The sequence below is a fragment of the Salmo salar genome, chromosome ssa10, assembly GCF_905237065.1.
Source record: "Salmo salar chromosome ssa10, Ssal_v3.1, whole genome shotgun sequence".
Taxonomy (NCBI): Eukaryota; Metazoa; Chordata; class Actinopteri; order Salmoniformes; family Salmonidae; genus Salmo; species Salmo salar.
The window spans coordinates 16,196,741-16,212,192 of record NC_059451.1 but is presented as its reverse complement, the minus strand read 5'-3'; the positions used below and the strand labels follow the sequence as shown (position 1 = coordinate 16,212,192).

General features: G+C 44.3%; 1 protein-coding gene across 3 annotated transcripts; it reads right to left on the bottom strand.

Annotated features, from left to right (window-relative positions):
- Positions 1 to 106: 106 nt before the first annotated feature.
- Positions 107 to 15,319, bottom strand: tmem259 (transmembrane protein 259). Of its 3 annotated transcripts, none has more exons than XM_014216059.2 (11): positions 14,216 to 15,315; positions 9,045 to 9,353; positions 7,338 to 7,449; positions 6,440 to 6,550; positions 5,470 to 5,592; positions 5,257 to 5,357; positions 4,871 to 4,928; positions 4,685 to 4,768; positions 4,440 to 4,572; positions 4,087 to 4,186; positions 107 to 3,458 (listed from the first exon to the last, which is right to left on the bottom strand). In XM_014216059.2, the coding sequence occupies exons 1-11, from the start codon at positions 14,426 to 14,428 to the stop codon at positions 2,655 to 2,657; spliced, it is 2,148 nt and encodes a 715-aa protein (XP_014071534.1). In that variant the 5' UTR covers positions 14,429 to 15,315; the 3' UTR covers positions 107 to 2,654. The 3 variants fall into 3 exon arrangements, with proteins under 3 accessions (XP_014071534.1, XP_014071533.1, XP_014071535.1); XM_014216058.2 differs by having other exon boundaries at positions 7,284 to 7,449; positions 14,216 to 15,314; XM_014216060.2 differs by lacking the exons at positions 107 to 3,458; positions 4,087 to 4,186 and having other exon boundaries at positions 4,436 to 4,572; positions 14,216 to 15,319.
- Positions 15,320 to 15,452: the final 133 nt, after the last annotated feature.

Here is a 15,452-nt window from a genome sequence, read left to right as displayed (position 1 = left end):
AATAAAAAGGTAAAATATATATTATATTGTGGTGGACAACATACTTTGTGTCTAGGATTTCCATGATCAATACTAGGACACACAAACAGAAATAACCACACCAACGGCATTTTGTGCAAAGAATGCTTCTACTGCACTTGGTTTACTGAACAGTTAAATACATTTGAATGAGAGGAATCTAGTCCATCACAGATCGAAGGATTCGTTTATCATTGTCTAAAATTAACTACAAATGGATAGCAACTGTTGCAAGGCTACAATCATCCCGCTTTCTCTCACAGAACGGAATATAGGCACAGATAAAGAAACTGATCAGAAAACCTCATTGATGGAAAAAATTTTCTTCTCTCTTAGCGGTAAAAGCTTCCCCTAGAATGAACTCAGACTTCTCTTTAAAAGGACTTGTCATATTGCACAATTTGGACAACCTTCTCATCCCATAACCACGTCCTCTGTCCTGCCCGTTGCATAGCCTTGACTACATCTCCACCCAACTCACTGAGCAGAAATTATTCTAACCCCTCGTGTCTCAATAGAACTCGAACAATGATATTCTGCGAAATGTCCCTTGATTATCGCCATGCTGTTGAAATATAACCCATTTTCCTCTGATATGGGGCCAACAAGGGCAATCTCAACTTGCACTAATCTCTCATTCGGAATCATATAAAGTATCATTCAAAAATAAAAGCTCTCTGGTCAGGAGATCGTTCTCAGTTCAAACAGCTGAGGACCAAGCCGTCGACCACACCTGTCAATGACTACTGTTCATTCCCTGACAGTGTCTACGTCTATAAAGTTACAATGTCAAAACCTCTCAACTTGTGTTATACCCTGTTCCATGTTAGTACCGTGGTCAGCTAGTTCCAGAAATGGGGAAGCATGATGCATGTTAGGTCCATCTGATTACAGGAGAAAAATAAAATTGTCTTTAGACCCTAGCAAATACACCGAGCATCACAGTAGCATTTTACAAGCCAGTTATTTAGTCTCCCGTGAGCTATGGAATAGAGCAGTGGCCACAACAGTCGTGGAAGGTTTTTTTTTAACATTCTGCAGTTTTATCATAATCTCCTGAAAGTTTTGAAACAAGAACATTGATGAAAGATGAAATATTAATTCTAAATATATTTTTCTACAAAATTAAATGCCCCCCAGGGTCCAATATATGCCTTATCGTCACAACTATCCAGTTGGGCAGCTGAATGGTAGATCTCAATGACAAATGTAATGGAGATGGGTTGGCTGGGTACAATGGCTTTACCCTAAAGCTGTTCAACATCGCCTGGTATTGTCTTGTGCCAGTCTGGGGCAACGATTTGTGTGTTTGAGCTTGGAGTGGGCCTCAGTCAGCTGATGCCGTGATCCAGAAAACTTCCTTGTGATGAAGCGCATTTCTTTTTTACAGTCACACGCTCCTCTTTTGGAATACGGTCTAAGGGGCCATGGGGACAAATATTGACTTAAATCATCTTGTTTGAAGACCATGAAACGGGTGTTTAAGGCAATGGTTGAGCCTTCAGGTTGATTCTGTTTAATTTGCACATGACTAGTGAAGCGATTCTAATGTGAAAGACAAACACAAAACATGGTGATGAGAGAATTGGTTGGCTAGCAGTACACAGAAAAGCTCCCAGGGGCGGACCAATGACGCAGTTTCACTCAAAAGGGGTTAAGATGAGAGAAACCGCAACGATGGCCACTCTTCTTCAGCTCAAGATGTACAGGGAGCAACTGCCAATCGTCGTAAAAGAAGCAGAGGGGGGGGGGATCTGAACAAGAGCAAGCAGGTCTACTTAACACCCCCGAAGAGTGGATGAAAACTCAATTTCCCATGATGCTCCACTCAGGGCTAGCGCTAACTTGTGGAGCTGGTTGCCAGTTACGACTACAACCTCCAAACTGGAGGAGTTGAGCGCCTGTGAAAAAGTGGTGCGTGACTAAGTATCTACACAAACCACAGCAACATTACTAGCCTACAGTTCTGAAAGAAAAATGACCAACTCAGACACTAGAGCAACTCAGAAAAGCAGGGTTGTATTCGTATTTTCTTTTTCTGGGTTTCGAGGACCAGATGGAATGAATGACTAGGATAAGAGTATGTGTTGCAGCCTTGTGATGACTGGCATGGTAGTCCACTGTGCTCTCAAAAAGAAAACGCATAGAGTACACTGCCATTTCCAAAGCCCGTCGAGACACCTAACCAACAGAAACATCCTTTAAGGAATTGTACATCAACGCAATAGGATTGCCGCCTCACTATTTTACAAATCAATTTCGATCATAAACAAACAAAAAATGTCATGGTAGCCTTTCACGAACGATTCCACACCTTTGCAGCAAAGTTGGTGCATCTCACACATAATTTGAGCGAAAACTCTGCGACGGATGGAAAAAGTCACTGTCCCACTAAGGATGGGGAAACTAAAAGCAAAACAAAACATTTCCGTAGCAGTGATCCTAGAGGAGAGTGGATGGGGGGGGGGGCTCTTCTTAGCTTTCCATCCCTCTCTTCTCCTTGGTGTCATAAGAATGAGATTACAGTAATATAGCCACGGCGGCAATTTTGCGGTGTTGGAAGAGGAATTGAGGGGGGAGAAGACATGTTGCCTCTGCATGTGGGAGCATACGTAAGTGAGTTGGAGTAGGGGGGCTCAGGACGGAGTGGGGCTGGAGGGTTCCTCTGTCTTGGGCTCCCAGTCTGTGGGGCTTTGCCCAGGGCTTTCTGGCTCCCCAGCCCCTGCCCTACTGCAGTCTGTGTGTGGAGGAGGAGAAGGAGGAAGAAGGAAAGGACTGACACTAGAGAGGCTAGTCTCTGCTTCCTGAAGTCCTCCCATTGAAGGAGAGGGAGGAAGAGGCGGGCCTGAGCCCGCTGCACTGCTGCTGCAGGCCCCTATGGTTTTGATTTCCACTGCAACCAAGCTGGGATTGGGGCCATCTGTGCCCTCTCCTCCTCCACCCCCACCACTTCCCTCCATTCGAATCTCCGCCACCACGCTGAGGCCCGCCTCAGAAACCATGACCCCCCCCACCTCTCCGGCCTCCCCCAGCAACCCCCCTTCTGTGCTCTCCAGCTGGGGAGCCAAGGAGGAGGACAGGGCTTCCGTTATGATGGCTGCCGTCTCCGCCATCCAGTCTAGCTCCGTCGTCATCGTCAACTCTTCCCGGGCCCCTTCTAACGTAGCGCTGCTGGCCAGGCTGTTAGACTGGGTCGCTGTACCTTGGGCCTGGGCCGCCTGTGGCTCATCTGGCAGTCGGACCTGGCCGTTGGCTGCCCCCCCCCGGGCTGGAGCTGCTCCTCCAGCTGCTGCGGTGGTGTTGTTGTTAAGGTTGTCCTGCAGGGCCGTCTGGTTGCCCCCCTGGCCCGCCTGCTGGTTCTGCAGCAGCATCTCCTGGATGCGGATCTGCTGCAGGATGGCCGGAAGCTCGTAATGGTGGAAGAAGTAGATCATGGAGTGCTAGGGATGGAGGGATGAAGAAGAGAGGTATGTAGGGGTTAAAATAAGTCTGTTTTTAAGTAATGGGGTTAGAAACTGGGCCTGGAGAGGCTGGAAGGGTTACAAACTCCAACAAGAGCTGTGGCTGGCATGACTTCAGGGGTCTGATCTCAAATCACAGGCGAATCGTTACATTGGCTAAAATGTAGCCTAGGGTGCTAATCTCTTTGGGACAGCCACTAGCATGAGGGCTGAAACATTAGCATCATGCACAGTCGCTACTACAGAGAAATTGATTTATTCAGGAAATTGGTTTAAAATTGGGTTTAAAAACCCACTCTAACCCAATATGACTTTCATTGCTATTTACTCAAACAAATACGGTTCTATGTTCTTAGATTACAGTAACATCTAATGAATAATAAGCCGGTATAACAGCACAATAACATGATAAAGCACTTTCCAGCTCAGTGTGTAGACCCCTTGAAACAAATGCAAAGCCTCCAGTGTTTCCTATTCAAAACGCTGGAGGCGTGTGTGGGCTAGTACACTAGTTTGGGAGTGTCTTTTCTCCAGTTTATTTAAAAAATGTCCCTCAATTAAATTTTTTTTCATCCAACCCTTCCTTTCCTTCCCTGCCGTGTCTCACCTGTATGAAGAGCCAGGAGGTGACCAGAGCCAGGCTGCTGTACTGGCCGTTGAAGCGGTAGTGGTAGGCGTAGAACGCAAAGTGATACAGATAGAAGAACCTGCGGGAGAGACAGAGACAACCTCCTTAGAGAGTAGCTGAAAATACCAGCATCACACTGGACTGGCTTGACTGTGGAATGGAAGGACTGCCTGGAACTGGAGAGACAAAGTGATCAGTTGTTTGCTGAAGTCAAAGAAATGCGCCAAATAGTTCCCTTCTCGTCAACCCATCCCCATTTTATGAGATATTGGAGGGTATGCACGGCTTCCCTCAGCCAATGGCATTTGCTGGTGTTGGCGTGTTGGACTCACCTCAGCCAATGCCGTTTGCTGGTGTTGGTGTGGCAGCAGATGGCGTCGTACTGGTCGGCTAGCCACACGATGAGGATGATGTAGAAGGCGGTGGTGGTGTCGTTGAAGAACTCCGACATGATGGCCTCCATACCTGGGAAATAGGGAACGTTTCTTCTTAACCACTGTTCATTCGTAAATAAAATAATTTCAAAAAACAAGACCCAGCTTGTTGCATGGTGGCTCAAACGACGAGACACTCTTACCCACGAGAGCCAGGATGACGGTGAGCAGAGGGGCTGCTGGGAAGGCGATGGTCATGTTCATTTCCAACATCTGCAGCAGATCCACTGGTGAGACGGAAAGGGTCAAAGGTGAGAGAGTTCGCCGTAGGGTCAAAGAGATGTGCGGCACGCTGCTAGAGGGGTCTGTGTGTGTGTGTGTGTTCTCACCGATGAAGACGAAGATCTGATGGTGGGAGTAGCGCAGCAGCATAGACACTGACAGGGTCTGCAGATACAGAGGAAAACAAAAATGAAACTTTCAATGGAATGCCTCGTTCTTACTTTTCACCTCCCCCCTTTTAATTTTTTAAAGAGGCATAGCACATAAAGCTTATCTTACGTTTCTTCTTTACATGAGAAACCCAGAGAGCGTGTAGTTAGCACCAGCTAATTTATCATAAAAATGTATTGTTTGGTGAAACTTTAGATAAGGAACCCAAATAAAGGCTTCTCATGGGCTAAATTGAACACTTGGGATGTTTTAACACGTAAGATTTTGAACACTTGGGATTTCGAACACTTTTGACAAATGGTGTGTGGAGACTGATACTTACGAATATTACCATGATGACAAAGGCAGCCAGGTAGGAGGTGCGGGCCATCCACATGCTGACAAATCGGTAGTGTTCCCCTGACACCACGTTCCTGAGGAAGCCTGTTCACACACACAGAGCACCGATCAGACACGCGCTCACACACAGTTTTGCATACCACCAAGGAAAGACACATGCAGGAGAAACAGACCTCCACCCTTAACCACAGTGTACCTTTATTCTCCTCGTTCTCGGCCAGGGCCTTGACGCTGGACATCAGAATGTCATCGTAGCCCAGGAACTCATCCAGGAGGAAGCGGCTGAAGCCGTCCCCAAAGCACTGGTCCTTCATGGGGTCTGCACGCGCACACACACACACACACACACGCGCAGGATTAGGATACGAAGCCTCACACAGACAGCACCTCCTGTCCTAAGAACACTGCATCTGTGCTAATTCTACCAGGCTTTTTAGTGTGCCTGAGTACGATGTTGAGTGAAGTGTTTTGCTGGCGATACTTTGATTGCGCTTGCCTTTAAAGCTCTGGATAAGAGTGTCTGCTAAAATTCTAATGTGAAAGTTAGCCGTGGGCGCGCAACAAAGGGTGGTCTGAGAGCGCTTTCAGCTTTGAGTTTCGTTAAGATGACTGCTTAATAAAGCACCATTGCGTTGGCCAATATGATCTATGGCCCAAATACTAAAATATTTCCAAATAAAAGTCAGCAGCTAGCTAGCTCCTGTCCATCTTAGCCACCAGAGGTTGAGTACATCAGCATGCTCATCGGTAACTACTGATCTAACCAACTACCGCCGCTCATCGGTAACTACTGATCTAACCAGCTGCCGCCGCTCATCGGTAACTACTGATCTAACCAACTACCGCCGCTCATCGGTAACTACTGATCTAACCAACTACTGCTGCTCTTTGGCAAGCTAACTTGCAAGTCAGTGGTCATAGTTCCTATCACTTTAGCAACATTAGTTCCCATCACTGTTTATGACACATCCTATGGCATGCTTCTGAGTGTTTCTAGTAGGCTTTATGACAGAGCTTACCCAGATATGAATATGTATGACACCTGATATGTATGTCATGTTTATGAGTTTAGACAGGTTTAATAACACCGCTCATCTAGCTAAGACCATTCATGACATCTGCGATCATGCTTATGACAGTGTTAAGTAGGCTTTATAACCACTTACCCAGCGTGACGACCATGACGGGGATGTTGAGGCGTTGCCGGGTGGTCTGGGACAAGCGGAGGAAGCCGTACTCCAGAGAGTACTCAACTATGTACTCCTCCTGAGGCCACACTGACGACACACACACAGACAGAAACACACTTACAGGTAAGCAGTGCAGATTACCACACCAACAAAGAACACACACACAGCAACCCACCAACCCCACATCACAACACACTTGCATTGCATTAGAACTCATATTTAAACTAGTTAGAGCCCACCTAAAATGGCAAAACATTGACAGAAACACATTGCCAAGACTTAATTAAAAGCAAATTACGGAAAGGAGTCAGACTTACAGCAATAAAACACAAAACATGCATACATAGCACATAGAAAATGTTATGCAAAGGCCATTTAGAATTGTTAAAGCCAATGCAAGGGCACACAGACACGACACAAACAGGGCCTAAACTAAAGTCTGGAGCCTGGCTCTCGACTGCTACTGCTGGATCGAGCTGCAAAAGGTCAGCTCAACACAGTCTTCGTCTTGGCACAGCCAGGGCCCACTGCAGGACATACGATGGCATCATGGCCACACTGCCAGATTCAAACAGTCTGATCCATCACAACAACAGCTACAGGAAGTCGTTGAGGTGGCAGAAGACAAGGGAACACATTTTTGGAATGGAATCATGGCAGAAAGGGGGTGACCAAAGACAAGAAGATGCCCGGAAGGGAGCTAGCTTGCAGGAAGAGGGGAGGAGGAAGAAAGGAACGGTGAGAGGAGAGGATTGAGGATTCTCACTCACTAGGGGTGTAGACAGGTGGGTAGGGTTGGGTGAGGGGGGTTTGAGTTTACCTGCTCGTGTTAGCATCTCAATCTCGGAGACTGTCTCCCTCAGCGGCTGCATACCTTTAGTGGGCGACTGGCTGAAGGAGAGGTCCTGGCTGTCGTTGAGGCCCCCTCCCCCAAGGCCGATGCCGCTCAGCGAGGGCTTCAGCCGCGGCTCGATGTCTAGCTCAAACTGACAGCGAGAGAGGAGAAAAAGACTTGAGTATTCAGACCCCCCCGACTTTTTGCTAATTGTTGTTGTTTTACAGCCTGAATTTAAAATTGATATGTGTCACTGTCCTACACACAATACCCCATAATGTCAAAGTAGAAATATGTTTAAACATTTTTACAAATTAATAAAAATTGAAAAGCTGAAATGTCTTGAGTCAATAAAGTCAACCTCAGTTATGGCAAGCCTAAATAAGTTGTATGGACTCATTCTATGTGCAATAAGTCTTCACCATGATTTTTTTAATGACTACCTCATCTCTGTACCCCACACATACAGATAATTGTAAGGTCCCTCAGTCGAGCAGTGAATTTCAAACACAGATTCAACCACAAAGACCAGGGAGGTTTCCGAATGCCTCGTAAAGAAGGGCACCTATTGGTAGAAGGGTAAAAATTCAAACGCAGACATTGAATATCCCTTTGAGCATGGTGAAGTTATTAATTACACTTTGGATGGTGTATCAATACACCCAGTCACTACAAAGATACAGGCGTCCTTTCTAACTCAGTTGCCGGAGAGGAAGGAAACCGCTCAGGGATTTCGTTAAAGTTAAATGGATGTGATAGGATAAAACTGAGGATGGATCAACAACATTGTAGTTACTCCACAATATGAACCTAAATGACGGAGTGAAAAGGAGGAAGCCTGTACAGAATACAAATATTCCAAAACATACATCCTGTTTGCAAGAAGGCACTAAAGTAAAACTGCAAAAAATGTGGATTTTTTTTTTTTTAACTATGTCCTGAACACATCATGCCTTACATTTAGGGCAAATCCATCATATCACTCAGTACCGCTTCATATTTTCAAGCATGACGGTGGCTGCATCATGTTATGGGTATGTTTGTCATCAGCAAGGACGAGGTTGTTTTTTTAGGATAAAAAGCAATGGAATAGAGCTAAGCACAGGAAAACTCCTAGAGGAAAACCGGGTTCAGTCTGCTTTCCAACAGACACTGGGAGACAAATTCACCTTTCAGCAGGACAATAACCTAAAACACATGGCCAAACACACTAGAGTTGCTTACCAAGATGACATTGAGTGGCCTAGTTTTAGTTGACTTAAATCAGTTTGAAAATCTATGGCCAGACTTGAAAATGGCTGTCTAGCAATGATCAACAACCAACTTGACAGAGCTTGAAGAATTTTTAAAATAAATGTGCAAATACTGTACAATCCAGGTGTGCAAAGCACTTAGAGACTTACCAAGAAAGACTCATAGCTGTAATCACTACCAAAGGTGATTCTAACATGTATTGAAAATAAAATATAGAAATATCTCATTTACTTAAGTATTCACACCTGAGTCAATACATTTGGGATAGTGTGTGTAGATGGGTGAGAAAAACAAATGTAATCAATTTTGAATTCAGGCTGTAACACAAAATGTGGAATAATACTTTCTGAAGGCACTGTGTGAACAATGGAAGGTCATTGTATGGTCATTATTCTGGACAGGGGCACGCGGTAGCAGGATCATTGGCGTCTCTGCATTTAGCCTTCCTCTCAAGCCCCCATCCCTGCTTCCCTCCCTCTCTCTCACCCTCACCTGCACAGAGCTGTTGTCAAACATCTCCAGGGTCATCTCCTCCTCGTCATCCTCCTCCTCGTGGTGCAGCGCGGCCAGGCCCAGCCCTCCTCCTCCCTCTCCCTCCCCCTCTGGTTCCTTGACCAGGCCCTGGAAGCCGTCCGTGTCGTAGAACTGCAGGAAGATGGGCGCACGCGACGAGTTGCGCTGGATCTCCACGCGCAGGATGCCGTCACGCGGCCACTTCTCCCGCACGTGCTCCAGGCAGTTGATGGGCGAGCGGGAGAAGGCGATGTGGATGTAGGCCAGGATGAAGAGCACAAACAGGGCCTGGTAGAGGTAGAGACAGGTAGAGCGAGAGAGGGTGGAGGGCGTTAAACTCTTGCAGATTGTCTAGGGCGATATTGGGATTTACAGATGTTTATTGTGGGGGGGGGGGATCAATACAGTTACATATCGCAATATTATATAGATACTTTGATAGGTAGTCTTAGTCGGCTTTACCTGCGCCAAAAGTCTGGTATTTTTCATTTTATAGCTTGTTCTCCATCTTTTTTTAAAGTGAGCAAACATGTTTTCAACTCATTTTCTCTTGCTCTTGTCATCTCTGCAGCAGACATATAGTGAGCAACATGTTTGGAATATCGAATCGCAATACATATAGGATCATGGGAATCGCAATACGTATCGTATCGGCACCTAAGAATTATGATGATATCGTATTGTGAGGTCACTGGCAATGCCCTAGTTTAAGGGATACATTTTTGTATGTTTCCCCTCCTGCAACACTGATACTGTTAATGACAACCACATTGACAGAAACAGAAACAAAAGATAGTTCACATACATACAAGGTTTGAGGAGTAGCAGAAAGAGATCCTGTCAGGATCAGGGTCAATTGCTTTTCAAAATGTTCCCCCCCAACCCTGAATCCTATACATCAAATGGTGGAGAAATAGCCTAATTCGGTCCTGGGGCTTCCCCTGGGTGCACATTTTGGTTGTTGCACAAGCACTACACAGCTGATTCAAATGGCCAACTCATCATCAAGTTTTGATTATTTGAATCAGCTGTGTACCCAGGGGGGGCCCCCAGGACCAAGTTTGGGAAACCCTGGCCTAAATGACCGTCACAGAGGCTGCTTAGTGAAGGTTCCCACTACAAAAGGTGCAGTAGGATAGATTCCTACAGAGAGCAGTCAGCTGAGGAGGAACGTGAGGTGCTATGCTAGAGAGCCTGGTTTATTTAGAATGATCCTCTTCATCAGGAAGCCAACACTCAGAACATCAAAAAGATGCTTGTGTCCAAAGCTAAAGTGTCAGTGACAACAGAGACAGATAGGGGACGTGCCATTTTGTTTCCCATCCATCGCATCCCAACGAGTTATGGCAGGCAGGTGCCTCTGAAAATGGCTGTCCATCTCTCTTCTCCTCTGTCCTTCCCTCTCTCTCTCCCCCCTTCTCTCTGCATCAGAGCGTCGCTCTTCTCTCCTGCCTGGTGACGGACTCAGGCAGGCGGATTCCCACTGTCAGTTAGCTTGTGTGGAGGCCTGGTACACAATGTACACACACACGGAGCGCCAAGTCTAAGTCCAAAAGGCTTCTTAACAGCTTCTACCTCCAAGCCATAAGACTCTTGAACAATTAATCAAATGGCTACCTGGACTATTTGATTGTCCCCACCCCCCATTTTTACACTGCTGCTACTGTTTATTATCCATGCCTAGTCACTTTACCTCTACCTACATGTACATATTACCTCAATTATTTAGACTAACCGGTGCCCCCTCACATTGACTCTGTACCGGAACCCCCTGTATATAGCCTCGCTACTGTTATTTTATTGTTGATCCTTAAATATTTATGTATTTTTTTATATACACATCTTAAATGATGGTATGGTGGCAGTATTTTCACGTTCGGATGAAAAGCGTGCCCAGAGTAAACTGCCTGCTACTCGGGCCAAGAGTCAAATATTTGCATATTATTAGTAGATTTGGATAGAAAACACTGAAGTTTCTAAAACTGTTTGAATGATGTCTGTGAGTATAACAGAACTCAAATAGCAGGAAAAAAACTGAGAAAAACCCAACCAGGAAGTGGGAAATCTGAGGTTTGTAGTTTTTCAAGTGATTGCCTATCCAAACTACAGTGTCTGTGGGGTCATTTTGCACTTCCTAAGGCTTCCACTAGATGTCAACAGTCTTTAGAACCTTGTTTCATGCTTCTACTGTTACTGGGGAGAGAATAAGAGCTCACTCAACAAGTGGACTGCCTGATGCCAATGAGGTGTTTACTGCGCAGTCACACAGGCGCGCCGGTCCTTCTTTTTCCTTTGTAATGAATACGCTATTGTCCGGTTGGAATATTATCGAATATTTATGATAAAAAGACCCTAAGGATTGATTGTGAACATCATTTGACATGTTTCTACGAACGGTAATGGAACTTTTTGACTTTTTGTCTTGGGTTTTGCGCTCGCGCATTTTGCCTTTGGATAGTGATCTGAACGCGCGAACAAAAGGAGGTATTTGGACATAAATATGGAGTTTATCGAACAAAACAAACATTTCTTGTGGAAGTGGGAGTCCTTGGAGTGCATTCCGACAAAGATCACCAAAGGTAAGTGAAAATGTATAATACTATTTCTGAGTTTTGTTGACTCCAGAACTTGGCGGGTAACTGTATAGCTTGCTTTGATGGCTGAGCTCTGTACTCAGAATATTGAACAATGTGCTTTCCCCGTAAAGCTGTTTTGAAATCTGACACAGCGGTTGCATTAAGGAGAAGTGTATCTATAAATCTTTCAATGACTGTTGTAAATTTTATCAATGTTTATCATGAGTATTTGTGTAAATTGATGTGCTCATTCACCGGAAGTTTTGGAGGCAATACATTTTCTGAACATCACGCGCCAATGTAAAATGGGGTTTTTGTTGATATAAATATGAACTTTATCGAACAAAACACACATGTATTGTGTAACATTGAGTCCTGGGAGTGTCATCTGATGAAGATCGTCAAAGGTTAGTGATTAATTTTAGCTGTATTTCTGGTTTTTGTGATGCCTCTTCTTGCTTGGAAAATGGCTGTGTGGTTTTTCTAGTCAAGGTGATGTCCTAACATAATCTAATGTTATGCTTTCGCCGTAAAGCCTTTTTGAAATCGGACAATGTGGTTGGATTAACTAGAAGTTTATCTTTAAAATGGTGTAAAATAGCTGATTGTTTCAGAAATTTGAATTATGAGATTTTTGTATTTCGCGCCCTGCTATTCCATTGGCTGTTGGCGAGGGGTTCCGCTAGAGGAACGTCTGTCCTCAACATTAAGGGCTTGTAAGTAAGCATTTCACTCTAAGGTTGTATTCGGTGCATGTGACAAATACAATTTGATTAGACTTTTGATTTGATACAACACTAACAATACCTTCCTAATATGAGTTGCACCACCACCCCCATCCCCACCCAGCAGCGAAGTAGTTCTTGACACACAAACCGGTGCGCCTGGCTCCTACCATACCCCATTCAAAGGCACTTCAATCTTTTGTCTTGCCCATTCACCCGCTGAAGGGCGCACACACACAATCCATGTCTCAATTGTCTCAAGGCTTAAAAAATCATTCTTTATCCTGTCTCCTCACCATCTAAAGTGATTGAAGTGGATTTAAAATGCTGACATCGATAAGGGATCATATCTTTCACCTGGTCAGCATGTCATGTAAAGAGCAGGTGTTCTTAATGCTTTGTACACACACACACACACACACACACCCTTGACCGCATAAAAACATAATTAACTACCTCTAATAGTTTTTATTCACACAGATATGGGAAAAAAGCTAGGACAGGAGAGCTCTAATGAGATGACTCACTAGTGACTAGACTGAGTTGAGGGTCACTGCAATTATAACCCTCTGAAAATGCCTGTCTTTGGTGTTATGCTGCCTGCAACCTTCATGAGGAGCTGATGAGGATGAGTGTGCATTTTGGTCAATGTGTTCCTTTATGCCCTGAGTTGCACAAGCAAAGGCTTTCCCGGGTTTAAGCCTAATCACAGTTTGGAAAGGCCGGCCTTACTGCAATGATGAAACTCGAGCTAATTACTGGCTATAATAATACATTGTGTAGAATAGATGTGTCAATCATTGACTCTGTTGATGACAAGGATGTGGCTAGAACTAATACATTTGACATGTACAACCTTTCCACCTAATGCTAAGGTTTTTCTTGGTTATTGTTGTGCTGAATCAAACCATTCCTATGCGCCAGTGTGATGTGGCAGAGATAAATACGTACATGATTTGTTTATTTGGTCAGAATCTGATGCAATCAAGCGGCAATTGTGGAGGTTGATTACTTATGTTTTACTCAACTGTAAGATCTAAGGCCCACACTACTCCACACATCAAAACAGAGGCAGCAGCAGTAGCAGAACCACTCCAAACAAATTCGGAATTTGGACTGTGGCATGATCACAGGATGCAAAGAACGGCGAGGGCACGCTGCATAGACCCATTCACGTCCCACTTTTGGCAGGTCAAGTTGAGGTTCAACAAACTACACTATAGTTGGGTGAGAAACTAACCAGCCTGGGGGGTTCCACAAAAACAGTCCATGGGAAGTCCGAAACAAAATACAATTTCAGGACGGTTGGTCATTATGAATTTGAGACAAAATATCTAAAGGATTGCATTATTAAACATACTTTCCAAACGTGGGTCTGTTGTAGACCTGCTTACCTAATGTCAAAATGCAAGTCCTGCAAGTGCACCATTATGTGGACAAAAAGGAATAACTTGTGGGGGACTTTGACATGAGGTAAGCAGAGATGAATTGGGTCTACAACAGACCCACGTTTGGAAACTGTTTAAGAAGATCTATGAGATATTTTGTCTCAAATTCCCTGCCCATAGGCACAGTAAATTGAAATGGAATTGGATTTAACTTCTGGCTTCCCACTGACTTTTTTGTGCAACCCAATACAATTGAAAGCAATGCGAGTGCATGTAACAGAACCGCGTTGCTAAAAGCGCCTACATTTTCTGTTATCATTGGAAGAAGTTACCCTGTGAGAAGCAGAAATCACACATGTACAAAACCAATTTGAAGCTAATTAACCTACCGTTCGTTCTTGTTAGCTGATTCTTGACATTGTAGCCTACATGAAGGTAAAATACTGAGAGGAAAGTCTTACCTTCAATAGGACAAAGAACTCGAAGATTCTTCTGAAAGATGGTGGAAACAATCTGGCATAGGTAACTGCCATCTTGAAGAATAGGGCATGGAAAAGTCTGTCTCGAACATTGATGAGTGGGTTCTGGTTGATATTAGGGTTTCGTATTCTGTTCGCCCCCCCATTGTTATTTAGCGGGACGTTATTGTTCACGTTGCCCTGGTTTTCTGACATTGTATGTCTGGCAAGACGACTGATAGTGACTTGCTATCTCAATCTAGTTCAAATGTGGATCTATGTACGCAACTTAATCGCACTGGCACCAACAACTCCAATTGTAGGATGGTGCAAAACTGCATTAACTTAATGCAATAATGCAACTGTCAGTTTACATAGAAAAGTCACAATTACTAGAGGTGACCAATTTGATGTCTAGAAGGGCTGTGCGTTATATAAAATTTTCCGACATGGTCGTTGTGTATCTGGCATTCTGGCTTAACTCCCAAAGCGCCCCCACTAGCGTAGCTAACGTTCGCTAATGAGTTCCAATACAACTCAACTACTGTAGCAACCTAACAATGGCGCATACAGGAATGTTAAAATATTCTTTACAAATCTCTACTAGCCGTTTTAGGCCTTATAACTAAGCGTCAGTCAACATTCAAACCCCGGCTAATTAACTACCTGCAACATACCATTGCTAACATGCTAGTTAGCACTGGTGGTAAGCAACATTCCGAGGCGAAAACATTGACGATTATGGTGATGTATATTCTTAGTATAGTATGCTAACTTAGCTTGTATGCATTTGTCTCATTGCAATTCACCAGAAACGTCCAATAAAATAAGAAAACGTTTATCAAGTTAGCTAGCACTACCCTGCTCACGCTATAGTGGCTATCTAACGTTCAAGTTCTACGATGATAACCCGTATGTTACTTTTTAGTCGAGAGTTCGCCTCGAAAATGTCGATCATCTCAGTTTGACTTTTTAGATGGAGATTGAGTATGATTCCCGATTTTTTTAAATTCTACCATTTGCAATGCTCTCAACCAGTTTAACGATTCCTTAGCATCAACCATTAAGCCTTGAAAACAAACAAGGCAAGTCAAGTTTGACAATAGTCGATTAGCGCGAACGCCCTCTGTAGATGCAACGTCCATACACTTTTTTATAAAGGGATCATAAAAAATATATACTCAGTGTAAACAAAAATTGACAGATTAAACTGTGATTCGTTTTCGATGAAATTATAATC